This window comes from Diorhabda carinulata, chromosome 9 (assembly GCF_026250575.1).
Source record: "Diorhabda carinulata isolate Delta chromosome 9, icDioCari1.1, whole genome shotgun sequence".
Classification (NCBI taxonomy): domain Eukaryota; kingdom Metazoa; phylum Arthropoda; class Insecta; order Coleoptera; family Chrysomelidae; genus Diorhabda; species Diorhabda carinulata.
In genome coordinates, this window is record NC_079468.1 from 21,292,150 (window position 1) to 21,317,780 (window position 25,631).

The window sequence follows — 25,631 nt, forward strand, 5'->3', positions numbered from 1 at the left end:
CAAAATACTGAAGCCATAACCTTCCCAGCTGATTGTTGTGCCTTTGGACGTGGTTCATCGGCTGCAGACCACTCAGATGATAATCGTTTTGATTCCGGAGTAAAGTGATGGATTCATGTTTTATCCATTGTCACACATCAACGCAAAAAATTGATTTTTCACGTATAAACATGCCAAACACTGCTCTGAATCATTAACATTTTGTTGTTTTTGATTGACTGTGGGTAAACGGGGCACATTTAAGTGGAGAAAAATAGATGACAAAGCTGCAATCTTTTATCTTTTGACGTATTCTTAATGTAAAAAAGGTTTAATAAGATTTTCTTTTTACTTCAATGTTTTTAAAATGTTTCTGATATGTAAGACCGAGGCTTCACAATATTCCAATCAAATATATGATTTTATATTCCAAAAAATTATAAATACGACGCCTATGAAGCATAAGTGAAAAACCAAAAGACGCATAAATGTCTACCGCAAATAGTATAATTTATAGACACTGACACTTAAACAAGTTTTTAATTTTATATCTTCAATTTAGATACTTGTTTCATCGGTAAACTTCCAGTTTTGAGATAGATTTTTAAGTATTGATCAACTTTAGTGCCTATAAAATATAGGAATTGATTCTTCTTAAAATAGTTATACATATAAACAAGGAGGAAAAGTTCTGAATTGACTAAAATCTAGTAATTTCGATGATTTAATATTTGAAAAGTATATTTCCACAATATTTAAGTCAAAAAATGATCAATTTGAAATGTGAAATCTGAAATTAGTAGGATATGTTGTATTTATAGCGACAATTAGACCTGCGTTGCTAAAAATAATCAAATAGCTATATATTTAATTGTTTAGAAATTATTTTCAATACTATAAAGTGGAAAATGTCTGATATCCAAGTTGTTTTTGACTCCATCGGAATTAGTAAAAGTTGCCAAAGTACCGTCACAAAAAAAAACAAAATCTTATATATTAAAAAAATTGATGATTTCCATTCCGAGTCCATTCAGGCGTTCTACCCAACCGATTTGCTTAATTTTTTTTTCAATGAAAGGTATTGATGCACAGATCAGCCATCAACCATCGGATTTCGTCTAATTTTCACCATTCTTCAGTTAGACTCAAATGCGATTTCCCCCTGTACATTACTTATGAGAGTTTTTCACATACACACGTTCCAACATCAATATCTCAGGTTCTATTCAAGATAGAGACTTCGTTTTGGTTTAAGAACACTCGCTGAAACACCTTCTTTATTTTTAGTTTTTGAACACTTAAATCGGTTGAGTTGGAGAGGAGCTAGGCGCGGACATTCAATGTGGAGTTATGGATTTTTGTAGGTTTTTGGCAATTTTTCTACATTCAAAGATCTATATCTCAGGTTCTAATATAGCTACAGAGTTCCTTTTTTTTTCTATTATAATGATTTCTGATACTTATAAAGCTAGTAAGTAGTGAAGAAAGACAAGGTTAAAACCAATATTAATATAAATAGTGATGGAATCGAATATTTAGGAGTCGCTATCACAAATAAAGCAGACGAATAAAGGAAAATAGAAACAAGAATAGCAAAAAGCAGAGAAGCAGCCGGAATAGGAATATAAAAAAATATCACGAACAGTTGAAATAAGAATGTACCAAACAATAATAAGACCGTCGGGTATTTGCGCACGTGAAACCTGGACAATGAAGAAAAGAGGGCGAAATAAACTTGAAATATGGCAACGTGAAATGCTCAGAAAGACTTGGAATTAAAGAAGATGGACTGTAAAGTAGGAAAACAAATACAGAACTGTCAGAATTGTATAAGCACTCAAGTATAACCCAATTAAATCACAAGGACCGAGGGGACTTAGGTAGAATGACAGAAGATAGGGTAAACAAGTGCTAAAAGGTGGAGAAATGGGTGAAAGAGGAGGGGAAGACCAAGGGAAATATAATTGGAAGAGGTCGAAAGAGATTTGAGAACAGTGACAGTGAAAAACTTGCAAAATGAGATGAAAAACAGAAAATGATGCGAAGAAATCGTAAAACATCTCGAAAACCGAGTGCCAAATAGGCCTATAGGGCTGAGATATAAATTTTATGAAATAAACGTGGTTCGTAGTGGCTCTTATTGCGCTTACAAATATTTGAAATTCGCTTTTTTTTAGAAACGTAACAGAAGATATTCCTTGTCTATCTTATACATTTGTCTTTTGCTTGTGCACTTAAAAAGTTTTGTTCAAACAGAGATCAATTCGTATAATTTATAGGCACTAAACTTGATTTATACTCGAAAATATAACTGAAAACTGAAAGTTTACAGAGAAAACAACTACCTCTCTGAAATTTACGAGATTCTTCCACCAGAGATATAAAATCGAGAAGTTGTTTAAATTTTTATAGCTGGTGTCGTATTTATGTGTTTGTGGAATATAAAACCGTATAATTGATTGGGATGTTGTGACGATAATCTCGCAAATATACAGTGCAGTGTGAAGCCTTGGTCTCATTTATAATAATGAAAAATATAATACAAAAGGCAGTTCCAGACGTTCAGCATCATACGAATCCATATGGCCAGTTTTTAAGATAGTTTTCAATCTCCTAACAAACCGCTGTTGTAAATAGATCATATTAACTAATTATTGCACTATTTTCTCAACCTTATGTTATTTACTTAAGCCGAATTTAATCCCTAAATTAGTCGCTGGGTTTTTATATCGGAACCAAAAAGAAAAACAAACGTTGCACTTTACTTTGAATAGTTTCTTACAGTGTGAGCTGGTGCATTGTCTTGATGAAACAACACTTTCTCCTTGGACAAATGCGGCCGTTTTTAATTGATTTCTTCGCTCGAACGTTGCAATTAGTTCGCATAATACTCTGCCTACAGATAGAACGGTTTTTGACTTCATTGGAGCCCGTTCTTTCTTTTCACTCCAAGCTCTATCCATGGTTATGACACGGCGCAAAAATTTGGCTTTATTTCTGAGAAACATAATATGCGACGTACCGCACTTTTTGAAATGCCTGCTAGTTCGCGCATTAGATTTTCTTCAACATTTCTGGAGTCGTCCATCATTTGGTCGACCACTCCTGGTTTTCGTCGATCTGATTTAACCTCTGCTATCCAAATTTTACTGTTGATACCTAAAGAGTAGTCTCACCCAGAGAAGAATCTTCTATTGGTTGGGCTAATGCCTTTTAAATAAAAGTATTGTATCACATAATGATGACCAATTTTTCCATGTTTATAAACGTTCACTACTGATAGCTGCCAAACAAATACTAAACAACGTGGCGTCATCAAACTTAAAACATGTGCCGTATAGATTGTTTACCTCGTAATACCCTGTACATACAGAGTTCAATGTTTAAATTTGAAATAATGAAGATTTTATCAACTTCGCTGAGTCTTAAAAGATGATTTAATCTCCGAAAAGGGGATACTTTAACCATTTTATTAGCAGTTTGTCAAACTAAACCAACTCGATTACCGACTGAAATAGAGAGAAGCCTTTGATATCCAAAATCGTGCTTAACGCACTATAAATTCTAGTGTTCCTCTATAAATAACCAATCTAAGATTGATTCAATGTATCTGGAACGAGAAACACATACGCTGTAATGACATGAATCAATCAAAACTCAACTCAAAGTAATCGTGTATACGAAACCAACGGATTCGTATTTCAATTGATAGACGTAGTTATGGAGGCACCTCAATCATTTCCGAATCGCTAGCGAATTTCTACTGGGAACTCATGAGGCAAAAAATAGTATGGTTAACGAGGTTTTGGTTATTTTTAATAAAATAAAATCCAAATCAGAATCGGAGTCCTTAATCCTTTTCTGTTATTAATTGCTTTAAACATTTGCTGAATCGAATCTTGCAAATAATATTTTGAAACTACTCTATTTAGTCGACTCAATATAATTGTTTCAGGATTTTTTTGTGTGTGGTATATGCCTCCGGCGTTTTTATGTATGTTGGTTCGAAGCATTCAAATATGATAAAGCTGCCAAAATTCAAAATACGGCTTTTGATTATTATTATATTGTTCAAAATTCCTCTATATATACTTTTTTTTTAATTCCAATGAACCATTTTTTCAAGTTTTTAATCTGAACGTTAATAAAGAAGAGGTTTGATTAGCACTTCCTTTAATCAACTCGAAGTTAAATTTTAAATATAATTTGACTGGTCTGAGAGATGCAAAATCTTTGATGACGCTCTGATTAATCTCAATATTTTAATTAAAAAGTCGCTTTTTTGTTATTATCGATATAATGATGAAGGGTTCTAGCTATCAAAGATGTTTAATGTTAATTTTTGTGAGCAACGAGAGTTTGAAAGAGAAACTAAGATTGCATAAAATTAATCAATTAATCACATGGCAAAATTAGAAATTGAATTGTTGTAGTTCTATTCTTACTTCAAGAAGCAAACAATAGATCCAAAAAAAATAACCGAAATAAATGTAAATATATTATTTTATTAATATAATAAAACGTAAATTTATCTGCCCCCAATCTCCCGTTCCTCGCGGCCTGTGCCTTTTGGGCAGACCAGGGTCCGGGGTCCAGGGGCGGAGCCCCTTGGGGGATCGAGGGTCGAAGCCCCCATAAGAAAAAAAATTATAATAAAATAAAACTAAAATAATTCTCACGCGAAGAAAATTTTTTTAGACAATTTTGGATGTAAAAGATTCACGATTTTTGAACTTTTTACACTCAAAGTGCACCATCGATATCTCGAAAACGAAGCGAGATAACGAAAAACTTTATCCTTTATTTTCGACTTATTTTGGGTCAAATCCAGGCGCCACGGAAATCGTACTCGTGCCATATGATTTATTTTAAATACCTGCTAAACATTAAAAAAATTACCAACGTATTAATCCGAAAATCTTGTTTTTCTCCATTTCTAATAAATTCTCTAACAATATGTTTATAATTGGGAATCAAATTTAACAGTTTTTCTGAAGAATATAAATTAACAATTCATGTCCTGTTCAAATATGCATCAACTGGGTTTGTACACATCGATGAGTGTACAGGAAGTTTTCCATATGATGCATAATTGAGGAAAAATCAATCAAAACCGACTATGTACATACTAAACGATATTTGAAAACGTGTTTTCCCACAATCTTCCGTGAAATACAGCAGCTGAATTTTGGAATAAACTGATCAGTTGACCCAAGGCATAAACATTATCAATTATTAGTATACGTATTCTGTAAAATGAAACATACCACCCGATAAATTATGTTTACCTGTTGTACTACTTTCTTCCTAAATTAAAATTAGGTAAAATATGCTACTGATCCAATTCGTATATGTTTATATTGACGGATATTGTCGTGTCGATTACTTTTCCCCCCCGCGAACGACAATTTTGAAAGTACGCATCCGATCGGCTACTAAACTGATTCGGAATTAGACCCGCGAACAAAGCTCATGACATACGCAAGCGCTCGCGTCTCCCACGCTTTCTACTTAGTGGATATTTATCTTGAACTTAGGTTGTAAAGACATGTCTTGGCAGCTGATTCCTCAGTCTTGCACTTCTCCAAAGAAATAAGTTCCGATAAAGTCCTGGGCGTCTGCAGGCGAACTCGGTATTCGTAAGCCACACCTGCATGTCGAGTAATTCTTGCAAATACTGCTCTATATTGGACGGAAGATCATTTACCGTGGAAGTATCGGTAAAATACAGTCCGGTCGACGATCTTTCTTGTATGCTCTAAGCTGTCAAAGTTTTTGGTCAACTTTGGATCGCCTTTAAGTCGAACTGCTTTCTTCTGCATTGAGTCGATAATTTTCATGGTGGATTGGGAGCCGAGCTCCAAATGTGCGAGCAATTTTCCAAATATGGACAAATCTGGGGCTTGTAGAGGATTAGGAGCTGTTGTGGAGTATATAGCTTATTGGTATTAAAGGGGGCTCCAGGTTTTGATGATCAGGTTTGCAGTTTTGTCGAGTATATCAGTTTTACAGTTGGAATTCCTTGAAAATTTTTATAGTCTCTCAAATATGCGGAAATTTTAGATTGTAATTTACTAATATTGTTTATCTCGAGTGGTAGAAAGTTACTAAGACATTTTTACGTGTTCTATATCAATAATGAGGTATAAATTATAATTGATATGTTCTCAATTTTATGTTTTAGATTTTGATGAAACAATAATCTGAAGTTTACTCACTTAAACCAACGGAAAAATTTTCAATTGGTTTTATGAGAATAGAAAATATAATGGAGATATGATTTCTAGCGTAATTTAGCTCATTTCTCAAAATGAGATGATCATCTTGAGAAATGACCCTCTTATCAAAAATATTTTGAGAATCTCTGTTAAATCGTGATAGGAACATAGTCAGATACAGACATAATCTATATTAATAAATATTATCAAGTAAAAAACATCGTATTAGATTTTTCTAATTTAGCTGCATCTATTATTGTATCTGGAAGTTTTTATATCATTTATTGGATATTAAATCACATGAACTGTACTATTGAAATTTAAAATATCAGAAACAGAACTAACCTTTGAAATGTTTTGGACAACATACGAATTCTACACCGCTGAACAAAGAAATTCCGCATGGTAATAACATTGCAAAGGACCTAAGTTGTAATCCTTTATCTTGACAAGCATTTCCTGCTGTTGCATTCCAACGACCGAATGTCCAACAATTGCTTTGATTGTGAATGTGATCGAACATGCAATTTTCAGGTACTAAAAGAGCATCTGATTGAAATGGACCTTCTGAAACAAATAATAATAAAAATATTAGTAATTTGAATAGAATATTCCGTATACATAAAGAAATACACATCCGATATTTCCAAAATTGATTGTCAATTGATGAATAATAATACATTACATCCTTAATAAATATTTTTTACGACAAAAAATGAATTTTTTACGATTTACCATTTGAAATTTGATTAAAAAAATACAAGTTTTATTTAACCATTTAATATAAAAGTTCCACAACATTATCTTTTGGAAGCACTCCAAAAAATGAGTTTATTTCTGCATTCATCACTTCTTTTTCTCTTAATAGAACCCTGTCCCGTTTAATTTCGAATATTTAGCCTCCTCCAAAGCTTATCTTGAGTCACTGAGCTACAGCTCCATTTTTCTGGTGGTCTGCCTAGTGGTTTCCGTTTGTTTGGTTTCTGGCATCTTTTTGACCGCGTTTGCGTTCTCTAAACCATCTCACCAATGCTTGAAATCATAGATCTTCTCGAATATCCTAACTTCTCATTCTATTTTTGAAGCTCACTTCCTAAATTGTTCTCTTTATTCTCTTGTTGTTGTTTATATGCACAACAATCGGTATAGAAATGAAACAAAATGGTCAAAAAAACCAAAAACCAAAAACCAAACAAACGGAGACCACTAGGCAGATCACCAAAAAAATGGAGCTGTAGCTCAGTGACTCATGATAAACTTTGGAGGAGGCTAAATATTCGAAATTAAACGGGACAGGGTCCTATTAAGCGAAAAAGATTGTAAAGAAAATAAAACATTTGTCAAATATTGAAATTATTACGTTTAGAAATTTGCATATTATTCGTTTTTGATAACCCAATAGTGTTTGAGTGTGTTAATTTTACGCATACTACACCACAAAAGGCCGCCGAAGTTATTGCTTTAAACGTAAATGGACTTGATCAGGTAGACAATTGGATACGACCCGCGAAGCGACTTTGCCAGCGTTAGAACAGGTAGAAGGCAATTTACAACCGCTCTTGATGACAGCTTCATTGTGGTAACAACATTATGAAATCGTCACCTAGATGCCGTTCAAGTGCTACGACAGCTTCGTGAGGTGCGGGGAGTGACTATCAGTCAGTGGACAATAAGACAAAAACTGCAGGAAAATAATCGGACCCTTAAAACACCTGTCATTGCCAATGGGGATCTGTTCTGTTCTCAGATAAGACCAAAATATTCCTCCATAGAAGCGACGGAAGAGAGTGATTTGCAGTGTTTATGTAGGAGGTTCCTGCATGATCTCGACTGCAAAATCTATAGGAGCACGAACCGACCCTGTGTATATTCGTAGGGGTTACCGTGTTCAAGGAAAAAGAGGTTTAATGGGCGACAGATATATCGAGGAGATTTCAACAATTCATGTGGTACCCTACGTTGACTACATTGAAGACTAATTTACATTGACCTAAATTCGATATAACATTTATAGGATGAGCTAAAAAGAAGAATTCGAACTAGATTTCCTACTCCAAACTCGATCCCAGAACTTATTGTAGCAGAAGAAGAAGAGTGGCTTAATATCTCAGCTAACTTGATTGGATCTATGCGTAATCGTATGAGATATGTTATTAGTGCAAGAGGAGGTCATACCCACTATTAAGAAATTAATTGTTGAGTTTTAAATTGTCAATAAGGTTCATAAGAAGGAACTCAGCATATTAACTTGTCTTTCAAACAGCATATTTTCTTTTTGATCTAATGAATAATTTGAAAAAATTTATATTTAAAGTCAAAAGTTTACAGTAGGCCGAATTCTATGCACGTAAATATATTTGGATCCTCAAAGTTGCATATCCATTAAGGAAATTACATAAATCCGAAGACTTTTTGTTATGTCTATTGGAAAAAGCATATTCAGCTCGATTTTCCAATGTGTTTGACGGTAACAAAATGACCCTGAGTGGAAATCGAGAGATAAAGGATTAACTTCGGAGAAGCGGTTAGTGTAGACGTCCTAAACTCCATTGAGAATTCTATAGAAACCTAACTAGGAACAATATATCTCAGAGACAACTTCAACTCCCTATAATCAATAATTCTCTTCTATTAGTTAACAGCCTCCTACTGAAGGTTTTATTCCAAACGTATTTAAAATGATTACTTACGTAATACTATAACAAGCTGAAATTATTGAAATAAAATTTGAAAAAAAAACGATCTAAAAGGTGATTAATAACTATCTAAAACTATCACATTGATAACTAAGTTATGAGTGATTTTCGCAGCGTTGTTTCTTTTTTTGCTTGCGTTCATTATAACAAAATACAATTTTGGTCACCCAGATAATCTAGATATCCTCCATGCGTTCCTAAATGAGGTCTGTTTCTAGATTCTTAAGATACCTTATTTTGATAAAGGCTGTAATATATAATAAAAGATAATAAAATAAAAAATTATTCAATATAAATTTCAGATGATCGTCCACAAAATGCAAATTTGAATCCACAAATCTGCATAAGGGTGATTCCGTTCTAACTGTGATTTTTTGTATTCAAAATTTCAAGATTTTAAAATTTAACTTTTCTAACTTTTTTATGCATATTATTCATCTATTTTACTGTAAAAATAAAACTCTAAGAGGAATTTACTACAACTTCAAAGTATCACGAGCAAGACACAAATGTCGGATTTTGAGTTCCACGGTACTGACTCATTTATCCACGGTACTGACATGGTAACTTAAGATATTAAACAACAAGTGCATCAATTTTCCTCAGTTTGATCATAAACATTAGAATTTATAAGGTAATTAGTTTAAATCATTTGTTACGACAAAAAAAATTAATAATTTATCGGTAAATTCTAGGAATGGACATGACACGGTACTGACATGGTAACTTAAGATATTAAACAACAAGTGCATCAATTTTCCTCAGTTTGATCATAAACATTAGAATTTATAAGGTAATTAGTTTAAATCATTTGTTACGACAAAAAAAATTAATAATTTATCGGTAAATTCTAGGAATGGACATGACACGGTACTGACATTCAAGTGATGTAGTATAAGTTTTCTTTAAGTGGCAAGTTATATTGTATAAAAATAATGTTTAAATATCTTAAGAATTATTCAATTAACACAAAATTTTTATTAATTGATTATTAATTAATGACTAGTACAAAAAAACAATACAGGACATTGAATATCACAGTTAGAACGGAATCACCCATAAATTGAATTGTAAATGTAAGCCAATAAAGGTAAGTTGTAAATCACTTACCTAAACATCTAAATGGTTTCACCCATCGTGCAGTTTTGCATTTTCCCCTTGTTTGAGCTGCCGATGACGACCCAGCGCGACACCAAGATCCAATTTTCAAGTAATGGCTGCTTTCTACGATGTTTGTTATATCTCTCTTGGGATATACCTGAAACAAAAAACTCACAGTTACTCACCCGAGTTTTTACTTATACATATTTTTTTTATGGCTTACATCAAAATTTTATACACGAAGTGGAGATTCGTTTTAAGGTGTGTTATTCCAGTCAATGGTACCACATTTATTCATTCGAAATTTATCCAACTCTCCTTATTTTTCACCTCATTTTTTTGTTGACATTTTTAATTATTTTTCGTTAATTTCAAGTGTCAAACTTCTTTATTAGTTGCTTTCCAATTTATTGAGAATTTTGTGAACGAAACCATGGTTTCGAAGCCCATGAGCTGAGCGCACCAGAATCAGTTGGAACAAACTTCGGTGAAGTATCAAATTTTAAAATATTCCACGAATTGTTTGTATATTTGTTGCCGTTTCCGAAATACGAGATTTTTGATTGATTCAATACAAAATACGAATACTACAGAAGAACTTCTTTGCAACTATTCTTCTTCTTATTCATTTTTAAGATATCATGATCTGAGTTAGTTTTGCAGATTCCTCTGTATCAGTTCCTGGGAGGTGGACTGCCATCTCTTAGGTGGTCATCCGGGTTCTCTTTTCCTTATTGGTTTCCCATTTTTCTCACGTGGGCGTACCAGTATCTTTTTCTTTGTCTATATATATCGAAATGGCCACTATGAAGATCACCAGTTAAACGTAATCTTTTAACTGGATTACCAACTGTATCAAAACTTGCATAAAGTTCGTTGTTGCAATAAACTTGAAATAAGAATGGAAAAATTTGTCACGCGGCCGTTAATTCGCAGATTTCACCATACGTTGAAGCTAGCGACATATCCTGAGCGTACTCAGTGTAATGATTATTACCTTCAGCAACATGCCTGACGATAGTTTCGCGAACCACTTCTGTGTCGTATACTGCATAAGAAAGACAATTAAAAAGACATGCACCAACGCCAATAATTGAAATCACCTCATGTGGTATGTTAACTTAATATCTATCGACATTTTATAAAAGTAGTTCCTTCAAATTGACCTATACACAACATTAAATTTGACACTTCAACAAATTCACACAGTAAATTAATAGTTTAATTCCTAATTCCTATTAAATTAGGAATTTAATTCGTATTTCAATTCTTAATAGCATAATTTCTAATTAATAATTTGAATGGAAAACAAATAAAGAACCTTTTCCGTAAAACGCTGGTACCCCAATTTCATATTTAACCCTTTTTAAAGAAATCAAAAAGAAATTTTCATAAACGGCAAAATTAGTTTTTATGTATTTCCACGGGACCCATTTCTAAAAAAGAATCTCTTTGATATCTCATTTCGTCATGAAGAATTGTTAAATATATGGTTCCGTAATAAAAATTTTTGTTCAACTCTTTGAACCCTTTCAAAGTCGAATTTTGAAAATCGCAGAAATTGTTTTTTGGGTATTTGTACGGAGAATGTTTTAGAGCAAAAACAAAGTCGATATCTCAATTAGCTGCCGAGAAAAACGAAAAAATCGAATTTGCAAACATACCCCGTTTTACCCCTATAAAATCGAAATTTCGCAAAATCTACATTCCCTCAATGTTTCTATCTTTAATAGCCTTTAATAGCCTTGGTTGAGTTCTTTTATAAATATAGAAGATTAAAGCATATTAAATTGTCTTTCAAACAGCATATTTCGTTTTTTGATCTGACGAACAATTAAAAAAATATATAGTAGAAGTCAAAACTTTACCGATTTCAATGTTTAGTTAAGGTCTTTTTTATCAAAAATTCATAGCACCTTCATATCAATTTTATTTCTATAAACTAAATAGAAATGTTACCAGTTACAGGTTTGATCTTAATACTAAAAATGTATTTGTGAATAAAGTTTAAATGTGAAAACTGCGATGCTGTGAAACATTCATGTGAGAAAAAATAGTCTTTTCATGACTGACACAGTTGACTTTCAAAATTACATTCCTGTAAAGTCTTCCGAGGATATTTTATTCAAATATTCTCCTTTTGAGGAACGTAAGTTAAGACGGAATCTGCAGATTGAATACAGCACTCGAAAATATTCAATAAGATGATTTCTGTGAGATATAAAATATATTGAGTTAGTTGCTTTAAATTCTACGAGTGCACTTGAATATATATATATACATATACAAAAACGAAATTACATTATTAAATATTCAAAACGAGGATTATTTTGGTACGGATAAGTAGTAGCTTGTTATAGGGAATAAATTGAAAATTTACTAGAGCACAAGCGTTTGAAAATAATTATTGTGTCGAGAAAGTTTAATTTTCACGAGTGTAGAAAACACTCACCAGTTGAATAATTATAATTAATTAGTGCAATTCATTAAGTTTTGTATGGTAAAATATGAAACTTCTTCTCTTTTTCTGTTACGTTAATTGAGGAAGTTTAAGGTGGTTTTTCAATTGAGTCGCATTCATTAGAAACTGGAGTAATAGAGAACAAAGGTATAAAATAGACGAGAAAATAATAGAGTATACAATTCCAATAGTAAAGTATTTTATAGTTCGTCCAATATCAATTGTAGAAAACCAAATTAAGAAATGAAAAATAATGTTTACTCCCCGTATCAAATTCGGTAAATATCTAACAAACCGTCAGTCCAAGTGGACTCATCATCTCCACTGTTTACCAATCAAAACATCGAATCGTAAACATAAATGCATTTCTATTGGCCGAAGTCTGCGATAAGCATTGGCGTGGCTTAGTGAGATTTATTTAATTCATAAATTTCCTTAAATAAATAGAATCTTTAGACTAAGGGCGAATAAAGAGTAGTGAGAATAAAGACAGGTGTGAATTTTTAGTTAATATGCGATGTACAGCATTTTTGAAAAGCCCGCTTTCTCTGCTAGGTCACGCACAAACAGACGACGATCATAAAGTGGATTTTGTTCAACATTTCTGGAGTCCGTCCCCTTATTTGGTCGACAACTGCGATGCTCGTACATGAATTTAAACTGATATTATTCTGTCCTTTCCTCGCAATGTCTATGTATCGATTGTCCCAATATGATAGTGTAATAATGTTACAATTCTTGGACGATAAATTACGTCATCTCATCTCATTGTGTACTGACTTTCATATATCCGGACGGATGTCAAGTTTAGCTCTCCTTTTAGCCAACAACGAACATCCTGAATAAACACAAACCGGAATATAACAAACAATCAAAAATCCAGGTATCGTAAATTTGAGAAGGGTAGGTTAAAACTATAAAGTCGTTATAGGGGTAGATTTCATATTTATATATACTTTCAATTTACTGGAATATTTACAGAGCAAAGGTAAACATGAATATACTGAAGAATTGGAAACCCGCCTTTTTTATTTCGTAGCAGTACTAACTATATTTTTCTATAGCAAATTCTTTTTAAAACAACGAGAATGTTTACATAAATATTCTCAAAAACAGACGCGTTATTGCCATGTTAATTTAGTTAAACAAACTCTAGGTTATAGTAGAATAAAACAAATACAAAAGAATAAATTTATAATGGCCATAATTCATTAACGACCAAAGAAATAAAGAGAGGAAACACGTTAAAAACGAATGGAAGAGCATAGTTAGCACAACATGCTTCTAAAAGAGACTACGGAATACGTAATATGTCACAATGACAGTTGAACAAACATCTGAGGGTGCTAAATCTGGCTAATAGGGTTCTTCCTTTTCAATCCATTGTTTTGATTGTTCTTTGGTATCGTTTTGTGGATTCTCTTCAACATTACTGGAGTAGGCACCTCATTTGGTCCACCACTGCAATGCTGGTCTTCGCACATACAATAGGCTCGAATTCATCTTCTTTTCAACTTAATCCTCAAGCAGTACACACTTTTCTTCGTCTAAAAACTCTTTCGCAATTCGATGTCTCATGCTCTTCCCAGGGCTTTCATGTTTATTTAATATAATTTTCTAAATTCCGTTAGAAATAGAAATCATAGTAAATTGTGAATACAATGTACACGAAGAGATTCAGTCATTTTCATAAATCAAGAGACTTGCATGTATCTGCCGTGTATTCAAGTGAAAATACTGAAAAAAACGCATTACATAGTGGAATTTGTAGTGCCGTAGCTCTTGAAAATATAAAAATATAAACTATAGCGTACGACGTAGGCTAAAATAGACACCCCATATATGCGGTAACGGCATTAAATTTTCGGGGAAAACCAAAAGGAAGGTCATAAAAATGCCGTTTGACATGGTAAAAGACTTTTCGTTGGAATATGCACATACATAATACCTACAGGAAAATGTGTTTGATAGTCTTTTTTTAAAAAAAAAGTGGATGAGAATAACGGTTGTTTTTTTTTATTGAAGTTTCCGTTATGTGAGTAATGGTATACGGAAATATTAATAATTTATGAGTCGTATATGTATGAGTGTTTTAAAAAAGTTATAACGTGCTTTAATGAAACGCCAAAAGCTATATGCGAAAATTATGCATGATATATAGAAAATTTTAGTGTTGTTTTGCATTGTTGGATTTTAACTAATTCTTCTAACCGTCTTTTTCGATTTCAGTCTTATTACAATTTTAATAATTCTTAGTAAATCTGTGAATCGTGAAACTAACCTAAAGGCCGCTTGACATGATGCAATACAACGTGCAATGCAATGCAAGACACAATATTTCTTGACAAAAAGCTGATTATTTTATGCAAGATATCGCTTTTGCAACAATTTCGGTTTGGTGTCATTTTTATTGCGTGCAAGCTGCAATTCTAATTACTTTTGGCTTAACAACCACCAAATGTCAGATCAACTGACGTTCGTAAAACTTAGCTTAGTTATATTCTTTTACTTTTACTTATGTAAATTTGGTGGAATGGCAAGATACTTGCAAATGTCTAGCGACGTGCAACATTCGTTTATGCAATAACAAGTTGGTGTGATAAGACTTTTATGGTTTAAATAGTTATGATCCCGTCGTAAGCGGGATTTTCTCATTTGGTGAACTCTGTCTGATGTAGGTTGAGGTCGAGGATTTACTGATTGTTTGATTTTTTTCAGATCGTTTTGTGCTCCACTCCATATGCTCTACTGAACAGTTTAGATTTGATTTGACATTTATACATGTCATTAAGGGAAAATCTATTCGGATAGAGCTCTTGTTGTTTGTTGCTGATCGGGCTTTTCCTTTTATACCACAGTGTGATGATACAAACATAAATTCGAAAATGGCATCTTCATTTTTTAAGTACGCCATTTCTACTGTAAGGCGATTGAAAGTATGAAGTGAAATAAGTGATTGTTAGTATTAGAGAGAGTAATTTTTTGATCAAGATACCGTGGACAGCTCTGCAAACAAACGAAGCAGTCCTTAACAGAGCAAATGCGGTTCGTGAGTTGGTGGATAACATTAAATGCAGGAAAATAGCTTATTTGTTTAGTATCCTCTAGTTGATTATGAAGGGTAAAGTTGAAGGTCGTATTGGAAGGAAACAAGCCTCTTGGTTGAATAATTTAAGAGAATGGACTAGGATAAGACAAGAAGATATAGAGAGTTTTGCCATGCTGATCGCCAACATCAAGGGTACTTGATACGGCACGCTAAGAACAGAAGTTTTTTGATTCTGTAATAAGAATGAGTGCTTGTAGTATTGGAGTATATGCAGGAATGACCGTATTGAAATTGGAAAGGCACTTTATATTCGATAATTGAATCCTTGAGGGGGAGAGCGGGAACATTATTATGTAAGCCCCCTTTTTGCTTAGCCGACTTTTATAAACTTAATGTTATTCAAAAAAGTTTTTGTCTATATCTCAGGAACGGATTATATTTCTGCTTCAGGGAGTAAAACATTATAGCAAAAGTGGTATCGAGAATCACGCGGAAATTATTTCCAGAATCAGATTTTTTTGGTCCACCACTAGAGAGTTTATTTTAAAATATATTTAAAAGAAATTTTTCTAAAAGTTAATCCAATCAATTGGCACTTCATATACTATAATCGAATTCTTCAATAATTTTGTGAACTTTTTATTTAGCAAGGTTTAATCTATCTTTTAAAGGCGTTGAAAATGTCATCCATCATTTTCTATTGATCAGTCACTGACTGAAGGATTGGACAGCAGTTTCAATTGGTGCCATTGAAATACTTCATATTGCCTGTCGTATTCTTTTAATCATATAATCTCTTGTCGTGGATCCATTGGTGTAAACGAGATTTTTTATTCGGTCCCATGAAAATCTAAATAAGTTAGGACAGGAGATCTGGCTGGCCAAATAAAAAAATTTCCACGACTTATCCATCTATAAAGGTATGTTCGAACTAAAAAATAACGAACATATATGGAAAAATGTGCCGGGAAATCATCATGTCACGACGAATGGCCAATGGTATGTGATAAAAAGTGCAAGTTGTTTCTTAAAAAGTCTATCTTCTTCCATTAAGTGTTTTATTAGAAAAAAAAAATGGCCCAATTATTTGTTCAGCACCACAAGTTTACAAACCAACGACCCTGATGGTGCATCCAACGGGGGATTCGATTCGGACCAGTAGTGCATATTATAGTGATTTACTCTATGAAACGTAGCCACATCTTTCTACAACATTCGTATTTCAGGATCGTCTTGTATAATATTTACGGCCTTACATTTAGATAACGTCATCTAGTGACAATAATAAAATTATTATTTATATTACTCCAGCCTAATAAACGTTTACAGCCGTTTACAAATTTTTAAGATATCTCGAAATACAAAAAAGATATGGACATGCCGTTTTCGTTATTTTATTGATGATTTAAACTTTTATGTTTCACAATATTTGAAATACTCGAAACAGCGCCCTATAGCATTCACTTTTCTAATTGAATTGCTTATCATTTATATTTTGTGTTATTGGACAAAAACTTTGAAAAAAAATTGAGTTTGTGAAAATCGACTAAGCAGGACCGGACTAACAAGGTTCACAATCTCTCCCCACCTTTTATTCGATGAGATAGATTAAAGACTTCGATTATAATTTGCTTTCCATTATATTTTCAAATACACCCTCTAGTGGTGGATCAAAAAATCTGATTCTGAAAATAATTTCCACGTATTTCTCGGCGTCATTTTTGCTATAATCTTTTATATTGCCAACAGTCGTTCTTACTACTAAATCTGTCGCTAAATCTCTCAGTTATTTCTCATAAAGAGCTCCGTTAATGGAAGTTGTTTTGGAGCAAAATTTTTTACCTTTTCAGCTACATGTTTCTTTGATTGACGTTCTAGAAAAGAAAATTTTTTCCGGCAATTTTCTGATGTTATGCTATTAAATTCTCATAACTCATAATTGTTTTTATTGATACAATTAATTAATGGAAACCAGTTGAATAATATATGAATGAATACGCAATATTAATTTACGTTTAACAATAAATATTTTTTGTTCAATACCATTTTGAATTGTATTGCATAATGAGATATGAGAACGATATGGAATCAGACTATCTGAGCTTCTTTTTTTTTTGAACAAAACTGCAGTAAAAAATTGATGCGGTCCATACATCAAGATCGATCAGAAATAAATTTTCTCGTATTCGAATAAAAACCTGTGGAATTCATACGGTTTGTATATTATAACTAATGGACAACCATTTAACTTTATAGCGATTCCGGATACTCCCGTGTGCGAGTTTGAACGTGTATTGACATTTTGGGAATCATTCCCTCTATGGTTAGCTGTTTTATATAAATGGACACATTGGGAGATTGCTATAAAATGAGTTTAATGCGTTTCCATTCAGGTTTTATAGACGTACAGCGTGAGGAATTGTCATTTTATTATGATTTTTCAAGTGCTCTGAACTATTTATAAATAAAATTCAAATAGGTGATCTTGGAATCTGGTGATGATAGTTAAATTAAAAAGGAATAGATAAGTAGGAATGCTAAGGGAATATTTTCAAAAGGTACTGAATCTGACACCTATGACTAAAATACACTAGAGGAGAATTAGAAAAAGGCACACGCAAAGAGACAATAATGTTACTGAAGAAATATTAAAAGTATTATTACACAAAGATAAATGATTTGACACCATACCTGGAAATTTGGATTAATAATTTGAGTGCTGCCAATGAAAATCGATATGCTTAAAACTATGTTATTAAAATATCACTCAATAAGTCTTGTGATTAAGAAAAACACATTTTTCTGCCAAAAATCGATTTTTTTTATCAATGTTATCTCCTTCAAAAGCAATACAATCATTCCAAAGCTTCATTAACTTCTCTATGCCGTGCTTGCAGAAGGATTTGTATTTTACCTCAAAATAGGCTTCAGTTTCATCAATTGCTTCTTCATTTGAGCTGAATTTTTTACCAACGAATAGCCAATAGTCCCTGGGGGCCAGATCTGGACTATATGGTGGACAAGGAAGCAACTCGAAGTGTAATTCGTTCAATTTCATGATACTTGCCATCGTGAATCGGTGCATTGTCTTGATGTAACAGTGGTTTTTTTATTTGACATTTTACCTTGATTTTTGCATTCAAAATATCCAACAACTCTATGTAGTATTCGCTATGGATTATTTCTCCTTTTTGGAAGTAGTCTATGAATAATATTCCATGCGCATCTCAAAATACTGAAGCCATAACCTTCCCAGCTAACTGTTGTGCTTTTGGACACTTCGAACTTGGTTTATCGGCTGCAGTCCACTCAGATGATGATCGTTTTGATTCCGGAGTGAAGTGATGGATCCATGTTTCATCCATTGTCACATATCGACAAAATCTGATTTATTAGGTGAAAAAATAGCCAAACACCTATCCTAACCTAACCTAACCAAACAGGTTGTTGTTTTTGATAGATTGTGAGTAAACGCGACACCCATTTTGAATAAAGCTTTCTCATGGTCAAATACCACGTCATTTTAATAATATATAACCAATTTGTGGACTTTTTTATGTAATAACGTTAACCATCATCGGTGTGACCACGTTTAAATTCAGCAAATCAATAACAAATACTTCTTTTAGATAAAGCATCGTCCGGATAATACTTTTGAAGCCAGTGCTTAGCTTGTACTTTTTTCTCATCGAGAAGCAACAATAGATTAACACACAATATTGTTTTGAATCCATTGCTTTGAAAATAACAAAAGTATCTTCACTTAAATGGCTGTCACTTTCTACTGACTATTTCATGAAATTTCACTTTTGAAAGTTGATATATTAATGTTTTTTAAAAGATATTACAAATGTTAACACACCGCAATTCTTAACTAATAAATCACCTGATGATAAATACAAAAGTATTGGAAATATATTACAATTTAGTGTTTAATTTTGCCACAATCCCACTACGAAAACGCTTATATACAGATAATATATTTATTCGTCACGCGATTAAAAGATCCAAGCTAAGAAATTGTTTCTAATCTTTAAATCGTTCTAGAAGAGGCCATTCCCGAAATTCGAATATCAATATAAAATATTCAAATTTTGGCGAATACGCAAGGATTCACAAAAATCGATTTTTCGGGATTAGATTTCAATAAATAAATACGAGAAAATTGTAAAGTTCGATTAATTAATGTAAATCACAATCAGTGAATATACATGAATTATTAGTGAATAGTGCATTTGAAATATAAATTAATCACGTAGAATATATTGTGCTAATAAATTAGAAGTGACAAAATATACCATGTGTTTGAAACTTACCTCACATATAAGTATAACATTTAAATAAATGATAAAGTAAATAAAAATAACATCACAGTATTCTAACTGGAAATTTCACAATTTGACAATTTTGTATCATTTATATTTAGATAGTTTACACTCAATTTAACCAATTTATGACATCCATTTAAATATAATATGAACGCAGTCAAAAGGTAATGCTGTGGTTCAAATGGCTTTAGTACATGGATACATAAACTACGGCCCGAACATTTTGTGGTTTTAACATATCAATTATAACTAAAAGCTTTCATGTTTTACGGTGCAATAGAGGGTATTAATCTTTGGGTTATTTTTTCAATAAACATCAAAAATATGGAAGAAATTGAATGATTTATTCTTTCACTTTTATTGAAATTTACGTCGGTTGGGTTGATTTAAAATAAATGTTAATACTTAAATTCCTGTTTCGTAAAATTTCTTTAGCGTATCAGTCTCGTTTGAGATATGAGACATGAAACCAAAAGGCGTATTATTATCATTGCAATGTTCCATCTCCATATTTATTGATTGTATCCTCGAGTTAGAGCGAACTTTTACTGCTACTAATAAGTTTATAAAACATTGAGCAGAGCTTTGAAACTATCAGGTTTGTAATGTATCCTCGGGCTAACCAATGATGTTTGACCATATTCGTTGTATTAAAACATCAAAATTACTTTGAAATAAACTATTTATTAAATAATAAAATTGTTTCAATAATTCGACAACTATACTCGAACAAACGCCACAATATTAAGACATCTATATGTTTACAGACCGCTCTAAAATACTGAAAACTCCTATGTATGAAAGGTTATAATTAACTATGGTTATTCGAGTCATATCGATATAAATAAAGTACGTAATTTCATGCCTAAATGGAACTCAAGTGTCCAAGGGATACACGGAATCAATCATCTATGATGTGGGTCCTCATTATAATCGTGTACCATAAATCTTAATGAATACAATGAACATTGTAGTTTAATTTATGATTCTTCACAATCACGTTAATATTTGATAATCCGAGAAGATACGTTAATGGAAGGTGAAAATAAGGAACGCTTTTGTATCCTTCAACTAAATGACCAACAGATTTACACAGATTTATAATGAATTTTTCGCCTCAGGAAATAGAAATCGCTCGGTGCAGAATCCAGAGAATCGAACGGATAATCTAACACTAAAACGACGAATTTTGAAGAGAATTTGACTTATTTTTGATATGATAGTTTAATAACCAGAAATCTAATAAACGATTTCAATAAGTTTGGGTCATTATCCATGGAACTCACATATATTTGGTTTATACAATGATACCGTGTCCGTTTTATTTTATTTTGGCCAAACACGAATCGAGAGTCAATCTGCAGCCACCGTTATCACCTGATTTGGTTTCCTGTGACTTTGCTTTTCCCGATATAGAAGAATCCGCTTTGGGGAACGAGCTATGGTCCATTGAAGCCATCAAAAGTAATTTGCTTAAGATACTGAAGCCGATACCAGTCAAAGATGTATTCAAAGTGTATGCGAAAATTGGTTTAAGCCTTATTTTGAAAGTAATAATTAAGGTTGATATTACAATACATGAAAAAAGCTTCTCATCAGTGGAGGAAAATACAAAAAATTCTTGAAGATGATGAGGAAAATGGAGAAGAAACCACCAATTGATATTATGATTGTGATGATGGCGAATAAACAAAATATAACATTATATTTTTTTACATAATAAAATATGAAAACTAATAGTTTAAAAATAGTCCATGTAATAAGTAAGCTATTGTTCAAATCTACGCCCCTACACACACAAAAACACCTGGAAACGATAAGTAAACTCCAAGTTTTAACTGTACAACTTTGATGCGAATGAAGAGACTGCTATACTGATTTGTTTACAGAAATAGAGGACGCTGTACAACAAAAGGTTCCATGTCGGGTAGTAGGGTTCTTTTGGTCTGGATATTGAATAGCCATTCCGGGGAATGGCTATTTAAGACTTAGACAAAGCCTTCTATATTTCAACAGTGTTTCAAGAGATAAATTCCCAATTCTTTAGAAGTTTTGTCGATCGTCTTATAGAAATCAACAGCTACTTTGTCGGTTTAGAAATAGAATGCGCTACAAAGCAAATTTTTCGTAATAAAATGAAACGAGTTAATTAAACCATAACTAGAATGAATCATACCCTTGAAAAGTTTTTGAACTTTAATCAACTGCGTAAAAATGAGTTAAGTTAGCGTCGGAAAACAGAATAATTTCTCTAACAACGAACTCCTGTAAAATAGCTTGGGGGTCCTATTATTTTTAATGCCCTCGGACAACTCCGCATTAAAAGATCTTACACGCCAGGTCCTATCTTATACTTTGTGCCTTCTGGGACATATGTTGTAGAGAGCGCCGGAGAATCGACTAGCGTTCCCGTAGGATTTTCGAAGCTTAAGGGGGATTACTATAGTTTTAAAGGAGCATTTCTCTGAAAATTGGCTCTACGAAGATATCGCGGTAATTGTAAATTTTGAAATTGCAATATTGTCTTTTAATTTTATTAATACAGACTAAAATTACCTGCAGGCAACATTATTTTCTTCAATCCACTTCTTTCCATTATACATATTTATAGTAATGTAATTTCTGTAATTACCTCTATTATTTCGAATTTCAATAAACAGTTCTTCCAAGGGGAAAATATTCTTTCCTAAATACTTTCCTAACTATGGTCGCCGATTAATTATATCTCGTTCGAAGAACAAGACACGGATCGAGCTTTTGTCGATGTCGACATCTCTACTGGCTCGCAATTACAAGAAGGCAGGTTTCGATGTTGTTGTCTTTCATAATCCAAATTGAAAAAAATACCAAACATCGCTGCTAACAAGCAAAATTGCCGCTACTGGAGTGCAACCAATTTAAAACACAAACATCAGCGCGAGGCCATTACAGATACTTTAAATGTTATAACCAACGAACTTTGTTCCAGCAGGACGGAGCAACTTCATACAATATATCTCTGCCACGAGTTCGTGAAATTTTTCCTTGCAAATGATCTCCATGAGAGGTGACATAAGCCGGCCTTCTTTTGGTCTCCATTTAACACCTATTAAGTTTTTTCTACGAGGTTAAGTCAAATCTAAAGTTAACGCTATCAAACCGAATTCTTTGGCACTATTAAAAGTGAATATCCATCACGAAATGAAGAATATGTAACAAACTTTTAATAAACTTACTTTTCTTAAAATTGTTTTTATAAATGTGAACATCATTTTGAGATACCTTATACATTAACGCGATAAATCATTTTCCTGAGTCAATTTTTCACAATTTTAATAAGAAGTCGATTCTACTCATTTTAATTAATAAAGTTTCAGCTGAAATATTGGAATTTACGCTAAAATTCAGTCTTTAATATTTTCTAATTGTTGTTATTAAAAAAAATTACATTAACACAACAATTTAATCCACAACTTTGATCAAACTATTTATTAACATAAAATATAAATAAAGTGTTTCAATGATCCGACTACTGTTCTCGTTGAATGTCAAAACTATTTAGACACACCATGCATGTTTATGCTCTCTTAAATAGTAATCACATTGTATACGAAAGCTACAATTAATTATATTTATGGTGTTACCTCACATCAATACAAAAATAAGTAATTTGATAAGTTAATGGAACTTCAAGTGTCTAAGTGACATATGGAACCGCTTAAGTAAGACGTTGAGGACGGTCAATCTTAACGAATACAATAGTAAGTAGATGTTAAATAGGTAGATTTTTTAAATGGCTCCCATCAGGAGTGACGAGATAATTCGCTGATTATATGTCACAGAAATTGATGAGTTGTGTTTTCTGTGCAGATGAAACAAGAAGATCCCTTTATCAGCATAGAACTTGAATACTAACAATCATGGATATCAAGAAGCCGCAAAGTTAAAATAATATGAATTCTTATGAAACTTATCATCCTCGTTTCATATTTTTCGTAAAAAAACACAAATTGTAACAGTTGCTAGATTAAGATTGTAACCTAAAAGGTCACATTTTGGGCTCCGACTAAGCTCATCAAGTTAATGTTTGTTGTCAGGGTTCGTTGCAAGATTTTGTTGTGTTTAAAATGTACAAAAATTTTGTATGCTTTCAATTTCCAAATGGAGCGCCACTCAATTTTTAAAACTAAAATGAGAAAGGTATACAAATAGGTTGAGGTATCTTTAGGAATAAAGCCGCTTGTTGAAAATAAAATACAATGATCTATATTTGGAATTCGAGAGTATATAAAAACCAGGTTAAAAAAAAGTTTTACAACAAAAACTAATGTGAGTGGATCTGACCCTTAGGAACCATATCCGTGCAATGCGGTTAGGAATCAAAGTTCATTAATTGTCCTGGACTAGGTGGTTCCACGAGTCAAAGTTTGACGTTAAATCCAAATCAAGGTCGTCTAAGTTTTAAACCCCAAGAAAGGTCCTATGGACAAAACTAAGTCTCTTCCTTTTTAACGAAGGGAACTTATATCTACTTCTTATTAGAAGTCAATTAACAATTTTATATTCCAAAATTTTTGAAATCGGCGGAAGTCTCCTTTAGATCGGCTGAATCCCGCTTTTCAAAAATCTTTGGAGGAATTGATCTTAACGCTACCACAGTCGCTGACCAAAAGGACAAGGTAACTACCTCTCCAATCGTCAAATTCTCAGTCGGAAATATCACGACTTCCGCAAATATAAAATTTGGAGTCAAATTTAATAATTTATAATCAAATCCATAATGAAAAATTCCACATCGGTTGACAGTTAAAATAAAAAAATGGATGAAGTTAGCAGCAGACTTCTTGAGCAAAATCGGGTCACACTTCAAGGCGACAATCTAGCCAGGTGCAACAACAGCTCAATTTCAAAAACACCAGCTAACAAATCACTCCTCAAAACAACCTTTCAACGGAATGAACAACCAAAAATTAATATCCGCCAAATTTACAAAATACTGCACGAATAACTTAATTCGTGAACAGTTAACTAGATGTTGCTCGAACCTTCCAAGGGGAAGCAACTTTGTTCTTACAAGCAACATAATTCTGCAACCAGTTACACCACGTCTGGCAAATTTCGAATAATGCTTGCCTCCTTAAGATCAAGACTTCAAAAGAAAATAAACGAAACATTCAAATTTGTTTAATATAAAAATAGTTCATCAAAAGGACAAATTAAACTGTACTAAATAACTTAAATTCCAGGAACCCAGTATGTCACCAACAAGTACATACAAAACTAAAAAAAAAGGATGATATATAATATGTAAATATTTCTACTTGAAAATAATATGACAAAATATCTTATAAAGAAAAATTACTTACAAAAAGAAGTTGGTGGTAGGTTTATATCGTATAAAAATAACGCAAGCTGTGACCAGTGAAAACAAGATTGTAATTAAAATTGATTTCGGTAATTATACACTTTCACGGTCACCTGGTTTTTTGGCTCTAGAAAATCGAAAAATGGATGGATTTTAATGATCTTGGTCTCAAAATGTTCCATTTTACGGCGGATTTATAAAAAAAATTAGTAGAAATAGCTGTAATGAAAATTTCTCATAGTTTTACTGTTTTAAATCGTAAAAAAAAAGGTTTTGCAAAATAATCCTTTACAAAAAATTATCTCATTATCAGATAAAGTTCTTATATTTTTTTTGTATTCTACATAAATTAATTTAAAAAAAAATCCAAAAAGAATGATTTTTTCAGTTTTTATAGCTTAAAATGAAATCGATGAAAAACAATCAATTTACGTGAATAGTTTCGTACTATATTC

The 25,631-nt window shown here is 32.5% G+C and overlaps 1 protein-coding gene across 2 annotated transcripts in view; it reads right to left on the reverse strand.

The window, feature by feature from the left end:
• The window catches only part of LOC130898340 (amyloid-beta-like protein), a 175,264-nt gene that overhangs the window by 11,566 nt on the left and 138,067 nt on the right, over nt 1-25,631 (reverse strand). The window contains exons 3-4 of one of the 2 annotated variants that reach the window (XM_057807585.1): nt 10,004-10,151; nt 6,543-6,761 (exon numbers count right to left, since the gene is read on the reverse strand). In XM_057807585.1, coding sequence (XP_057663568.1) covers nt 6,543-6,761; nt 10,004-10,151 — 367 coding nt within the window. Of the gene's footprint in view, nt 1-6,542; nt 6,765-10,003; nt 10,152-25,631 lie in introns of both variants that reach the window. The other variant, XM_057807583.1, reaches the window with a different exon arrangement.